General features: G+C 37.6%; 2 protein-coding genes across 3 annotated transcripts; one reads left to right on the plus strand and one right to left on the minus strand.

Annotated features, from left to right (window-relative positions):
• Nucleotides 1-196: 196 nt before the first annotated feature.
• Nucleotides 197-2,067, minus strand: LOC113738789 (UDP-glycosyltransferase 89B2-like). Its single transcript, XM_027266058.2, has one exon. It carries the CDS (start codon nucleotides 1,819-1,821, stop codon nucleotides 379-381), a length of 1,443 nt encoding a protein of 480 aa, XP_027121859.1. The 5' UTR covers nucleotides 1,822-2,067; the 3' UTR covers nucleotides 197-378.
• A 6,626-nt stretch (nucleotides 2,068-8,693) lies between these two features.
• On the plus strand, nucleotides 8,694-12,329 carry LOC113740216 (uncharacterized). Of its 2 annotated transcripts, XM_027267752.2 has the most exons (4): nucleotides 8,694-9,164; nucleotides 9,732-11,076; nucleotides 11,667-11,695; nucleotides 11,825-11,967. In XM_027267752.2, the coding sequence occupies exons 1-4, from the start codon at nucleotides 8,799-8,801 to the stop codon at nucleotides 11,873-11,875; spliced, it is 1,791 nt and encodes a 596-aa protein (XP_027123553.2). In that variant the 5' UTR covers nucleotides 8,694-8,798; the 3' UTR covers nucleotides 11,876-11,967. The 2 variants fall into 2 exon arrangements, with proteins under 2 accessions (XP_027123553.2, XP_027123552.2); XM_027267751.2 differs by lacking the exon at nucleotides 11,667-11,695 and having other exon boundaries at nucleotides 8,696-9,164; nucleotides 11,825-12,329.
• Nucleotides 12,330-12,420: the final 91 nt, after the last annotated feature.

Below are 12,420 nucleotides of genomic sequence, written 5' to 3' on the forward strand. Positions count from 1 at the left end.
CCCAAAATAGGGAGTAAACATTATATTATTGTTGAAGGACGGTGTGAAATTGCTGCCTCGGTTTGCGCTTCAAATAACCATCATGTAGTTTGGACTCCCTCCTCTCTTTTTTTTTCGTTTTTTGTTTTTAATGCAGGGCTCATTATTGTTGTTGGAAAAGAGTTTCTTTAACACCAATATGATGCAAGCAAAAGTCTGCAACACAAAAGTATGACTAGTAGTACATAATTAGCCAAGCCACAACTATAAGAAATGCATAAGCAGAAACTAAATCATCAAATTCAATTGCAAGCCTGAGCTACAGTTAAACTCCATCTCGCCACATTTTCTGAAAGAATGTTTGATCAAAAACCAACTTTCAATACCGGCTTTTCCATGTCAAGAACTTTGTCTCTTTGAAGCCTCTTCAGAAAAATGCAACGCCAGACTATCCAAATTCTTGAACGAACTCCCACCTTCTTGTACGGCATCAAAAGCTGCCTTCTGCAACTCCTTGGCCCTTTTCCTCTCTTCTTGAAATCCACAGATAGCTTTTGCCAGAACACCTGCCAATTCATCTGAATCTGGCACATTTTCATCACCCTCACAAGCTCTAACCCCAATCTCAAGCTCATTGACAATCAAAGTAGCATTAGAAAATTGATCAGCACCCATAGGCCAAGCCAACATAGGCACTCCAGCCCCAATTCCTTCAAGAACAGAATTCCACCCACAATGTGTCAAAAATGCACCAACTGCAGAATGCCTCAAAATCAAAACTTGTGGAGCCCAACCCTTAATCACAAGTCCCCTCCCAGCCGCTCTTTCTTCAAATCCTGGTGGAATTAGACCATACTTTTCACTTTCGTCATGACCCTGCGTAGCTCCCTTAACAGACAAAATAAATTTCGCCCCGCTCTTCTCCAACCCCAAAGTCAAGGCCTCCATTTGCTCGTTTGTCAAAACAGCCTGACTCCCAAAACACACGTAAATCACGGAATGATCCTTCTCAATTTGATCCAGCCATGTTAAAATTTCACCAGGCGAAATTGAACTTGCCCCGCCTCTCTCAGCCGGGCCAGATGCATCACCACTAGGTGGCAACACTGGCCCCACAGACCACACCCTGGGATGCCCCAAAAAGTCCTTTAGATGATCAAAATAAACCCCTTCCAGCTCCGAAACTGAATTGATCACCAACCCAAAACTGGCCATGTCCCCATCAAAATTTTCTTTGATAACTTTCGATATGAGGTCGGTCCCATTATCGGCAAAACTACGATAAACAGGGGATAATTGCCACCAAGGATAAGATGGGCAATTTGGGACTGGAAACGGAATATTTTCTTCATCGCTGGAGGGATCTTTCCTTTTTGGCATGTGACGCCAAAGAGAGTAAATAACAGACAAAGCCAAGCCACCAGAGGGAGAAAAAACGTACCCGGGAATACTCAGCTCATCAGCAAGCCGATTAGCCGAACCCAGGAACATATCAAAAATGATAGCTGTTGGTGGAGAAACATGACTCTTGAACCATTCTTTAAGGGGATTGTGGAGGTTTCTAAGGGTGTACATCATGGTCCGAAAACCCCCAACGGGGAGGTCCTTGACATTTTCAACACCAGGTGGGATGGAAGGGTGGGATGGAAATGGCAAAACAAGAGTTTGGATGGAGGGGTCCCTGCAGAGAAGAGGGTTTAAGAGAGGGAGGTTTTTCGGAGTGACCAAAATGGTAATGTCCAGGCCGCGGATGGATAATTGATGAGCCAAGTCTAGGAGGGGTAACATGTGGCCTTGGGCAGGGTAGGGGAAGGTCAAGATGTGAGCTTTTTGCTGGGACATAATTTTTTTTTTTTTGGGTTGATGAATGAAGAATGAGTTTCTGGTTGATTTTTGGTGCAGATTAAGCGGTGGAGAAGAAAGTCTGGGGTGGGTGACCTAATAGTTTTCTCGTGCAAGATGGGAGATGAAATTGAGACAGGGATTTTTATTTGGTTTCATGTTAATCTTTGGCAAGATATACAATTTTGAGAAGAGTGAGGAAATCGGTCTTTCACACTTTTTTGAGACAGAGGTCCAAAGGACGGCTTGAAAGCAGCCGCCAACATATCGAATATTTGTTCGAGTTCCACTGACTGACGTATATGTTTTTTTTTTTTTTATTTTATGTAAGAGTCTTAAAATTTTATTGGAGAGGCCAAATTCAACCGCTTTTTATATCAAATTTACAATTTTTAAATATTTGATGACTTGTACTATTATTATTAAAACTTATAGAAAGTGTAGATTTAGCTTTTTTTTTTCAATTTTTATATTACTTATTAGAGATTTGGGTTTGGCTAACAGTAATTGAGTGGACACACAGAGTGCTATTTTTATTTTTATTTGTTGTAAAATCGAAGTTAGTCCATAAAAAAATGTAAATATAATGGGTGTAATACAAGCATTCACATACTAAAATTAGGTATCATTTGAGCGCATTAACAACGGCAGACTGGTAACGAATAAGATATTGAGGCCATGTTTTAATCGCTTTTTTTTTTTACAGAAAATTTTTTATGTTTTTTGTGAACAAGTTTCTCAGAAAAATATTTATATTTTTTGTGAATATATTTTTTAACCATCATTTTACTTTACATACGTCAAATCGTTACAGTTAAATTTTTTATAAAAACTCTTAAAAATAAATAGCAATTCAAATTAGGCTCTAAAGTTTTTCCTTTAATGCCAAAAGACTGTGACTGTTAACAAATTGAAATATTTAGGGTTAAAAATATAAAAGCCCCCTGTGGTATAGCTATTACACATAAAAATTCCTCGTGGTTTCAAATCATACCTATCGGTACCCCATGGTTTGAAAGAAAATGCATTTTCGACGGAAATCGTTAATGAAAACGGAGGTCAGTGAAAAGACATAAATGCCCTAACATATAAGCGAAAAATTGCTGAAGGAATTAGTCAGTTTGGCTGTTTCGGAGCAAACGAAGAGACAGAACGATCGAAGAGAGAAACAAAGAAGAAGAAAAAGGTGGTCAGGAAAATACTTCAGTACATCCAAGAGATTCATTTTTTTCTGTAATTTCAGGGACTTGAATGGGAGACAATGGGGTTGGAGAAGGATTGTCTTAGGCCCGCGAGAAGATTATCCCATCGGTGGCGCTTGTGAGAATTCGGAGATATGCTGCACGTTCAGGGCGGGTGGGTCGTCGACTTCTTATTCCATTCGGGTGAGGGATGCGGGTTGCCGGGCGTACCGGCCTTTTGTCAACTTGGATTACTCGTTGCCCGTGAGTAGGTGGCCGCAGCCTGGCCTGGAGTTGCAGTGGGTTTCGCCAAGTGAACCCATTTGCCGGAACCAAACGGATTGTGACTCGGAATCCACCTGTGGACCCGACCCAAATTCGAACAGTGGGGTCCGGAGGTGCTTCTGTAACTCCGGCTTGCACTGGGATGCGATCGCTGGATTATGTTCCAAGGGTAAGAAAGAAAGTCGACTTCTTGTTTCTCCTCTGCAGGAAACTTGGAGTATTAGTTTACTAGTATGAAATCATACTTCGGTCCCTTCCTTCCAAAAGGAAAAGTTATGTTATGCTAGTTGTGTTGAGAATCATTAGGTCCACGATGCATCAGATTATGAGCATCCGTACAATTCAGAGCTTTTTTTTTTTTTGCAAAAGGAATGTTCTGCAACAGGTTGGCTCACAAGCCTGCAGATTTTCCTCCTGAGGCACGAGAGCTTGAAGAAACCTTCGGTCAAAGAAGCTGGGTTTCTCCAAAGTCCGAAGAAGCTGATTGGCTTGAAGTTTTAATAAGTTGTCAAGGGCACAAGAGGAATATCAGCTCAAACTTTGAGTTAACAAACCATTTTCCGAAGCAACCACGCTCTTTTTCGGCGCGTGGTTCATAATCGCGTTTTCATTAACGATTTCCGTTGAAAATGCACTTTCTTTCAAATCATGGGGTACCGATAGGTATGATTTGAAACCACGAGAGATTTTTATGTGTAATAGCTATACCACAGGGGACTTTTATGTTTTTAACCCAAATATTTAAAGTGAGAATGTAGCTAACTCAGTCAATGACCTCGAGAGCTCGTGTTATGTTAGCCCTTCATATTCCAATAAGCAGCCGACTTCTTGAAGATTGTTTTTAAAAGTTCATTTGCTCACAATTTTCCTAGTTGAATTTATTTATTCCATACTTACCTTTCTCATCAGAATTTGATGTGAAAGACAATATTTTTTTACTACCAAAAAAATCAGTAGTATTTTATGCCTTGTTTGGATTGTAATTTTCTAAAAAAAAAAATTTACGCTTTTCATGAACACATTTTTCAATTATCTTTTTATCGCATAGATATTAAATTATTATAGTACTTTTTTCTACAAAAAAAAATACTCTTAAAAATAATAATGCAATCGGGACCTTAGTTTGCAAAACTGCCACAACATATACAATGAGCACAAGATCAATCGGTCCACTTTTAGCTGTCTAATTTCTGTTTAAAAGAGTTGCAACTTACATGACAGTAAAAGTTTTCTAAATTTGGAAGAATGAGACTTAAAAGTAAAATTGCAATCGTTTAAACAGCAGGTTTACAATTTTTCCATTTACATCTGTAAGTTTCCGGTCATTAAACTGAATAACTAAATGATCCAACGGAATCACCCAGAAAAAATACTAAATTGTGTAACTTTTTTTATTCTTTTTCTTTCTCCCCTTCTTACAACAATTGGTACTATCACTAACTGGAAAATGGGCTTACAATCATGATAATAGCAATAGCTGTGACGACCGTATCTCCCCCTAAGGCGTACCCCAGGGTTTGGTAGACCGCTTGTCCAACTCTCATCAGGACTCAATCACTCTCTTCAAATAAAATAAGGTATTATCTGTAGAATAAGTAAAATAACAGTTTTCAAACTTGGAACATATACTTACATTCCTTTTTATCTCAAACATTCATACAATCCCAAATATAACAAAAGTTGTGAATTCTAGATGCATTCAACTCTAACCAAGCACTAGCACGAGTACAATAGCAAAAATTCAAAAACTAGACTATACTAACATGTACCAGTCTCACGCCCTCGCTCGTATCCCCTTTAAAAAAAAAACTAAAAGAATGAGTTAAAAACCCAGTGAGGTTCCCAAACAAGTAATCAGGTATAGAAATCAGGGAAACGTTACATTTAACAATTTGCACATTCTGCACAGTAATATCCGATCATTCAAGAAATAAACACTCAATCATTGAAAGGATACGTGCTCACTTGGAGCCATTCATTCAAGTCATTCATTCATTTATTCGCCAATCATTTTCCTTATCCCTCCGACATTAGAAAACATTTGCAAGTGAAAATTCCTCCAGTTTATTGACATTTATTCATTGATTTCATTTCTCGCCACTAGCCAATTCATTGGCTAGTTCTCCACCAACCTTCATGGTCATACTCGAGTATACCAAAACACTGTCTCAGGGTCACCAGCCGCTCGATCGAGTACGTTTCTGGCTCGAGTCGACTGGCAACGAAGGGCAAGGGTCCAGTTCAGCCAAAAGACTTACATTCATGCACAAATAGCATTCAATCATTAAAAATTCATTTTGACTTGAGTTGAGTGCAATAAAATACACACTCGCCCAACGAAAATCCATTTAGCAATCATTGTAAAGCATTTAACATTCAAGCAAACATTCACAAATAATCACATAGTCACTTATTGTACAAACATATAAGAAACACTCACCAGTTTAAACAAAATAACGTCAAAAGTTTCCTTCCAGATTATGCTCTCGATCACCGACAAACCCTAAGAATAACCAAGAGAAAATATTATGGTTCAACTAATCAAAATCTAGATGAACCATCAAAAATCCAGAAATTACTAGTGCAAATATGAAAAATACAGTTTTAGATTGAATAATAACATTTGAACTTCCAAATCACAAAAAATCTTGAGTCATTTCTCAAATTTAAACATAATGAAAGAAAATTCCGGGAATCAGTAGTTGAAAGAACAACCAATCCCAAATTGAAGTGAGCAAATGTAATTCACAATTTTCGAGATAAAACTAATATTTGTCATCTTAGTTGATACCAAATCTTGGTCAAAAACAACTCATATATTACTATTGAAGTACATTCAATGATACATATGTAACTTAAGATCCAACTAACCCTAAAATCAAACCTTACAAGATAGAAATTTGAGCAGCATATCCTTTGTATTTAGCTATTTTTCAGCTACTTAGGGCTTCATTTCTTTCCTCAATTCAGCCCAACTTCAACATATAAGCAAGCTTAACAAGATAGCTCTTCAACTAGGTTCAATATCATTCAATTACAAGTCAATTCTAACAATAAAACCATCAAAACCAAAGCTGGAAACTAGTATTAAAGAAGAATGCCTAAGCAGCAGGTTTGACATCTCTCAGCGTTTTAGTTACAATTGAAGCTACGCTTATCGGATTGGGGTACATTTTATGGCGTTTCGAAACTAAGATAGAGAACTACATTTCTTATGAGACATCAATACCCAATTCATGCATTTTCAAGGTCAAAATGTGAAATCTCAGAGAAAACAGAAATCTGTCCGCGAAATAGGGCATTTGGTAGTTAGGGGTATTTTAGTCATGTCTCACTCTACAGTGCTCCGATTGAATTGAAATTTTCTAAACAGATAGTTAACTCCATTTCCTACAACTTTCATGTTTTGAACAAGATCTAATTCGGCCTTTATCATGGACGAATATGCAGTTCTATTTGGGTCCAAAAACAGAACAGATTCACTACCAAATGCTGGAAAATTCTACCGACTTCACAACTTCATGATATCTTTCATAAAACTTCCATATTCAAGTCATCTATCCAATAAAATGCAATATAAGAAAGGGAAGAAGAGTTTCTTAGCTTAATACCTTCAAACCTCAAAGAAAAACACAAAATCAAGGCTACCTATACAAAATCACTCCACCTCAAGCTTCCTTGTCACCTTGTTGCACCTTTGTTCGGATTAGATTTGTGGTTCTTGTTGATTTCTCTCCAAATCAATCAAAACTCAAGATGAAATTTGAAATTTCTCCTCTCTTTTCTCTCTCTCTAGTTCGGCCAAGGAAGGAAGAAAATGAATAGGCTTTGAGGAGAGTTTACAAGATAAAAATTAGAATGGTCTTTGGTCAAAGTTGACGTGATGACCACCACTTGTTGCTCTACCATTTTTCTTCTTATTTTTGTTCTTTTTCCTCTCTTTTTTTCGTCAAAAATTTCGGCCATCTTAAGATAAAATTAAGGAAAGAAAAAATAAAATAAAAACAAGGAGATTAGAGTAAAAAAATATTGGTCAAGTGCGATACTCAACCAGTAACAAACAGCGCACGTCGATTCAAACCTATTTTCCTTAACTCTCTTGCATTTGTGTTTTAACTTATGATTCACTAACTTATTATTAGCACTTCTAACCACACACTTTCTCTTATATAAAACTCACTCTTAACCACCAAATTTGGTACCCACACCTCATCAATTAATTACACTACCAAAATACGTGAAAACCCTAATTTACCATAACGATGAAAGTAAAGGGGAAACTCTTAATTTTATGATTTATTGCAACTATGGAGAAGGGAAATGAGTAGTAAAGCTATTATAAAGTAATTTATTCAAAATAAAAAGAAATTTTAAAAAAATAAGAAGAATTTTGCGAGTCCTCACAATAGCACTATGACAAAATTTTGGAGAATTGTTATTAGGGATGTAATCAAATCGAACCGAATGCTAATATCGTGGTACTCGAGCTCGACTCAACACTTTGGAGGCACTATTCGAGATCAAGCAAGCAAAAGAAATGGAGCTCCAAGAACTGTTTGAAAACTCAAGATCGACTTGATTATGCTCAATTTTCTAGTCATTATGATCAAACTCGCGTCCTAAGGTCCTTGTCCAATTCAAGAAATGCACAATGTTGTTTTTTACCTATTAAATAATTTTTTTCATGCGAAATGACTGTATGACCTATAATTGTTTTAAAGTCATAGTCAATATTCTAATAATGTATACAACTCCCAAATCTAAAGGAGTAAAAATGTAATAACTAAATATTTGATTTTTAATTATTTACTTAATGCTCAATAAGGTTTGATGAGTATTTGAGTCTAAAAAAATTATACTGAAACTCGAATCGAAATACTATCGAATCACAGGAACTCAGCTCGTACTCGGTTAAAGCCGAGTGCAAGTCAATTTTTTGACCAAATTTAATAGTTCTAGGTTCACTAGTAGTTTAGTTCGATTATATACCTAATTGTTACACAACTTAATAGTTGAATAGATGGAAAAAAGAAGAATAAATGAATCTCGACCTTTAATTTGCTAGGCACCTAATGTTGCTAAACTCACACTCGAAAACATGTTTAATGGTTAATTCAAGTCAATCCTCCATGGTATACGAGGATTAGTTTTGGAAAATATTTCACAAAATTTTGACAATATATTTCCAAACACAAATTATCATATACATGTATGTATGCGTGAAAAAGGAGTGCTGTAATTAATTGACATGCAAACTAAACATTAACAATAAATAAATGCATGTATACAAATTTATTACTTATCCTTTGCTTTTAGTCTTTATTTTTCCTGTCATCTTTTCAGTGCAACTTCCACTTCTTTTTTTATTTTAAGGAAAGCACTTTCTAATTTATACTTTTTTCCATATAAAACTGATGGAGTTTCATTTCTCTACCAAAAAGAAAAGAAAGGAAAAAAGGAATTATTATCTCAAATCTCTTTGCTTGTAGTACAATTCCATACACAGCTGAAATGGCGACCGACTGCCAGGAAGATTCTGACTCCGAAAATCCCACCAAGCGCACCAAAACCCAAAGCCCAACCCCAGAAAATTCTTCCCCACCATCCCTTTTCAGCTCCAAAGGCAAAACCAAGCTCCAATTGGAAACAAATTGTTGTGGGATTTGCTTAACAGAAGCTGCTCGAGATGACAACAGCGTCAGCAGAGGCTATATTGATAGCTGCGACCATTATTTCTGCTTTGTTTGCATTATGGAATGGGCTAAGGTCGAATCCAAATGCCCTTTATGTAAACGTCGATTCTCCACCATTCGCCGCCCAGCTAAGCCTCCCATTTTGCCCGCAGACCGCCTCGTTCATGTCCCCGTGCGCGATCAGGTAGCGATGAAGGCGGAATTTCTATTGGATGTGAATTTTTTCGTATTTGGTATGGGTTGGTGACAAAATGAAATGGGTTTTTGATTATTTTAGAGGAATAAAGTCAAGAAATTGCTTTAGTCCTTGTGTAATTAAGGCTTTCTTAAAATTATGTTGATTGGCTGTTTTTTATTTTAATTTTGGTTGTTGTTGTTTAAGATGGTAATTTGGTGGGGATAATTTATGAAAATGATCGAATTTGATCTTCACTGGATTAATGAAGAATTGGATATGGTATAGTGATTGAGCGCATTCGTCGTAGTCTTCTACCAATAAAATCGATTTCAAATGAAAAAAGGGGGCTAAAATTTTAGTATGGTATCTACCTTTTACGTTTGAGGTTTGCATTGATTGTTATTGGGCTGAAGTAGATTGATTGTGGTCTTTTCATCTTCGTGTATATTTTGTTACTGCTTTTGAGCTGCACTGGATGAATTTATGGTCTAATCCTATAGGTGTACTATTACTACAGGAATGCTACAGTAGGTGGCAACTCCTCTAATGGTACTCGGATTTGTCTGCATGTAGGTGTACTATTACGGCGGGAATGCTACAGTTGGGCCACTTGATCCGTATTCAGAAGTCAAATGTAGCGTGTGTCAGAGCTCGGTCGACGACAGCCTCCTTCTCTTGTGTGATCTTTGTGACTCTGCGGCTCATACTTACTGTGTTGGTTTAGGTGCAACAGTTCCTGAGGGTGATTGGTTTTGTCATGATTGTACACTTTTGAGGGATGAACGTAACAAGAGTGAGATAGATTCTGTTAACAATAACAATGATGGAAATCCGCCAAGCTATGAACATGTATCAATATTTGATGTTGTGCGAGAACCTAAAACCAGATGTGTTGGAAGATCTTCTGAAAGTTGCTTGTCGGTTGATCAAGTTAGAGATCTGGAAACGACATTGGGAGATAATGTGAATGTGTTGGATTCAAGGAGACAGACAGACATTATGCAAGGCGCAGTTCAGCTGACTGGCAGAACATTGAGCAGATGCCGCAATGTCCATAATCGTATTCAAGCATTGCGTGATAATTGGAACAGTTTTCGATCTGGATCCTTGAGCTTCTCATCCGGCAAAAGAAATTATCGTTGTAGTGCTGATAGGAAGCCTGAAATTGGTGTTGATTCAGTTCAACCAAGCTCAACATCTTCCTTGAGTTTGAAATCAAGACTGGATGATAGTAATCCTGGTGCAAGTCAAAACAAAGATTCCCCTGAAATAGACAGAGCTTGGAAAATGTTGGATATGGCGAAGTCAATAGAAAAAAGAAAGAGCACTAGTTGTCAATCTTCAAAATTTACAAGATACAAGTATCATTCATCAGATAGCAAACAGAGGAGCTCTGAAAATCTTGGAGGCTTTAAGAAAGAACAGCGTCAAGATTGTCATTCTGTTTGGAAGGACAGCAATAAGCACAAGCCTTTGATGGTTGAAAGACAGAATTGTCATGACCAAGGGTTTGGAAATGATGGCATAGGTTTTGCAATTGCTCCTTTACCATTATACTATCAGTTGATAACCTCTCAGGATGTAAGGTGCCCCGTTCAACATGATGTTCCTCATGGAAATGGCAAAAAGCCATATGAGAAAATATCACTTGGATCGACTTTTACTGTTTCTGATAGCTGTAGCAGGCCTATTTGCACTGGTTCTCCAGTTGAGCCTGCACCAGTGTCTTCAAATTTGGTTTGTCCCAGCGTTGAGCTTAACTTCCCTTCCTCTTGCAAGAAAGAACCTTGGGTACAGAAAGGAGAAAGGCAGAAATTTCCAGCTGACTCAAAGGCCAAGGAAAACTATGATGCCAAGAGCGAGATTCAATCTCTTGTCAAGCTCAACTTAAAGCTTCTAACGAAAGATAAAAAGTTAGGTATGACCAACATGCCTTTTCTTTATGTTGTACAGCTCTATTGCTAATTGTTACAAAAAAAAAAAGAAAAGAAAAGAAAAGAATGTCCTGCTTTAAACGTTCTTCTTTTCGTAAAATTCATCGAGATTGACACTCCAGATTCAGAAGTTTACAAATTTGTTTTTGTAAAAGCACAAGAAATCTCATAATACTGCCGGAGCCAAGAGTCAGAGGTTGGGGTTGGGGTGGAAGGAGGGTGGTGAGCATTCATGTCAGCGACGAATGCAAATGCGACAATTTATACCCATCACTGAACTTAAAAAATTTCCAGATTCACAGTCTCTTCTCATGGTGATTTTTAAAATCTTCATAGGATAGAGGTAAGAACTTTATTTATCTAGTGGGAAATGTGAATGATGAAGGAAATTTGATTGATTAAACCTATTATTGGAGAGCATCCGATGGGTGTAATGTAAAAGATAAAGATGGTGTTATAAAGACCGGTGGTGAGAATGCAAGGCCAATTAATAAATTTGAGAATTTTCACTGGCCAAATTTGCAATTTTTTGAAGTGAGGTGGCTCCATTGACAACTGGACATTTCTTTTCTAGGAAAAAAAATGTACGAGGAAACAACTGAGGTAATGGATGCAGCAGCATTTGTGCTGCAAATGTTCTGATGCTGGATTGCAACTTGATGACACATTGAACAACTGGTTCAAGCACATGTTTAACTTTGCCTTGATTAACCAGTCTCCTTTTAATTGCAGAGGCTAATGTTTTCAAGGAAGTTGCAAGGCTTGCCACCCACACCATCTTAGGTGCTTGCGGCCTGGAGCAGCCAAAGCACGGAATTCATCCCTCCCAAAGTTCTGTGTGCAGCCATGAAAAGGACAATCAACACTTCCGAAAATCTACTCTGATGCCTAATTCTTGCAGAGAATGTTTTTATGTGTTTGTAAAGGATGTGGTGAGTGCCATTGTGTATGAGAGAATAAGGCATGTGAATACATAGTGACGAGACTTGAATCTTTGTACAAGTCCATTGGATGGTGATGCAGGGGAATGTCGTGCCCGCCTTACCATCCAGCCATTTGAAGTCCGGGAAGTACATTTTTGCAGCTTCCTGGCTGTAAGTTTTAGGCATTCATTTGTCCGATCAAGTTGTATAAATTCATCCTCGACCAATTCTAATTATTTTTCCCGACAATGAAATGTATTAGGATCAAGGAGCTCATGTATTTAGTCAACTATAAAGAAGTTGCCATTTCAATCTCTCCTGCTTTTCGTGAAATCGAACTCAAACGTGCGTAGCAAAGCCCATTGATGGTTGCATCTGATGCCCATGCATATAGATGGCAACCGA

This window comes from Coffea arabica, chromosome 4c (assembly GCF_036785885.1).
Source record: "Coffea arabica cultivar ET-39 chromosome 4c, Coffea Arabica ET-39 HiFi, whole genome shotgun sequence".
NCBI lineage: Eukaryota > Viridiplantae > Streptophyta > Magnoliopsida > Gentianales > Rubiaceae > Coffea > Coffea arabica.

Coding starts and splice junctions, on each gene's coding strand:
- LOC113738789 (XM_027266058.2), bottom strand. CDS start 1,821: ATGTCCCAGCAAAAAGCTCACATCTTGACCTTCCCCTACCCTGCCCAA.
- LOC113740216 (XM_027267751.2), top strand. CDS start 8,799: ATGGCGACCGACTGCCAGGAAGATTCTGACTCCGAAAATCCCACCAAG. Junction 9,165..9,731: donor ATGTCCCCGTGCGCGATCAG/GTAGCGATGAAG, acceptor GTCTGCATGTAG/GTGTACTATTACGGCGGGAA. Junction 11,077..11,824: donor AACGAAAGATAAAAAGTTAG/GTATGACCAACA, acceptor TTTTAATTGCAG/AGGCTAATGTTTTCAAGGAA.